At 42.5% G+C, this 1,145-nt stretch overlaps 1 protein-coding gene across 1 annotated transcript in view; it reads right to left on the bottom strand.

Moving 5' to 3' along the window:
• Positions 1 to 1,145, bottom strand: part of LOC119585942 (dipeptidyl peptidase 4-like) — a 99,547-nt gene that overhangs the window by 78,542 nt on the left and 19,860 nt on the right. Inside the window, exon 4 of the mRNA XM_037934657.1 lies at positions 160 to 254. Within this exon, the coding sequence (XP_037790585.1) occupies positions 160 to 254 (95 nt within the window). The remainder of the gene's footprint in view (positions 1 to 159; positions 255 to 1,145) is intronic.

Here is a 1,145-nt window from a genome sequence, read left to right as displayed (position 1 = left end):
AACAAAGACAGAGAAACAAAGACAGAGAAACAAAGACAGAAAGAAACAGAGAAAAAAACAACAACATCAAAACAACGATAAAGCAATTTAGACGAACGGAAACGAGAACCAGCGCGGTCCGAGGGGGCCGGCAGAGGCAGCAAGGGGCCCGATACTCACGAAGGTGATGTTGGTCACGAGAACACGCGAGGTAAGGCTCTCAGCGTCGAAGATGGACAGCCCTCCGGTAGCGTCCTTAAACACCAGCTCGTTGTCTGCGGGGAAGGAGGGCCATGGTTATCATAGGTCAGCATAGGTTGGCACTGGGTGATTGATAGGCCGTGGTCGTACTGTTAAATGTTGATAAATGTTGTATGTATGGGAAATATGGTGAGATTAAGTTAATAAGTACTTTTTTAAGGTAAAGATTAATTTTGTAAATACAATCTGGAACAAAGAAGAGTTAAGATTAGGTCACAGGACTTGCGTAAGTAAAGTAGGGTTCAACTTCGAATAATGAAGGGTCAAAATTGCGTCACCAAATCTCTGCAGGTAAGAGCGGTCAAGGTCAGGTCATGAAATGGAGTAAAACTGAACCCCGGTGTTTTCGTGATGACGAGGAAGTAATGAGAAATGCAGAGATTTATCACAGCATTTCGAGGTGCTTCGAATTCTCACTCTTGTTGTTTGTTTGTTCACATGTTCCTACTGTATGCGTTGATGTTTGTCTGCGTTTCTTGTACGTGTTTGTATCAATTTGTGCCCGGTTGTGTATGCTTGTATCCGTTTAGACGAGTGTATGCAGTTCGTAAACATGTGTATACAAGTTCGCGAGTGTATGCCACATTGCAGTTATTTGTCTGTATACACACGCATATGTCAGTTTCATAAAACAAGATGATTTTTTTAATGCGCTATAGCCTCCAGGTTTACGGTGTATAGACGGTCGCGATCGGGGCGCAAATTGCAGTGTGAACAATATGCATTGCGGCCGTACTGTGTTTTAACGCTGTAGTTTATGGTGATTGCAGATAATTGCTCCATTTCAACGAGATATTGATTTGTTGAGGTTGGCAAATAAAGCTCTCGTTGAATATTCAATCCTGCAGTGCGAGTTGCAACCACACGGAAAATTATTTAAAAAGAGACAGGATTTGTGTGTGTGT

Source organism: Penaeus monodon, chromosome 20 (assembly GCF_015228065.2).
Source record: "Penaeus monodon isolate SGIC_2016 chromosome 20, NSTDA_Pmon_1, whole genome shotgun sequence".
NCBI classification, from domain to species: domain Eukaryota; kingdom Metazoa; phylum Arthropoda; class Malacostraca; order Decapoda; family Penaeidae; genus Penaeus; species Penaeus monodon.
Note: the sequence above shows the minus strand (reverse complement) of the source record. Positions and strands in the feature narration are given on the sequence as shown.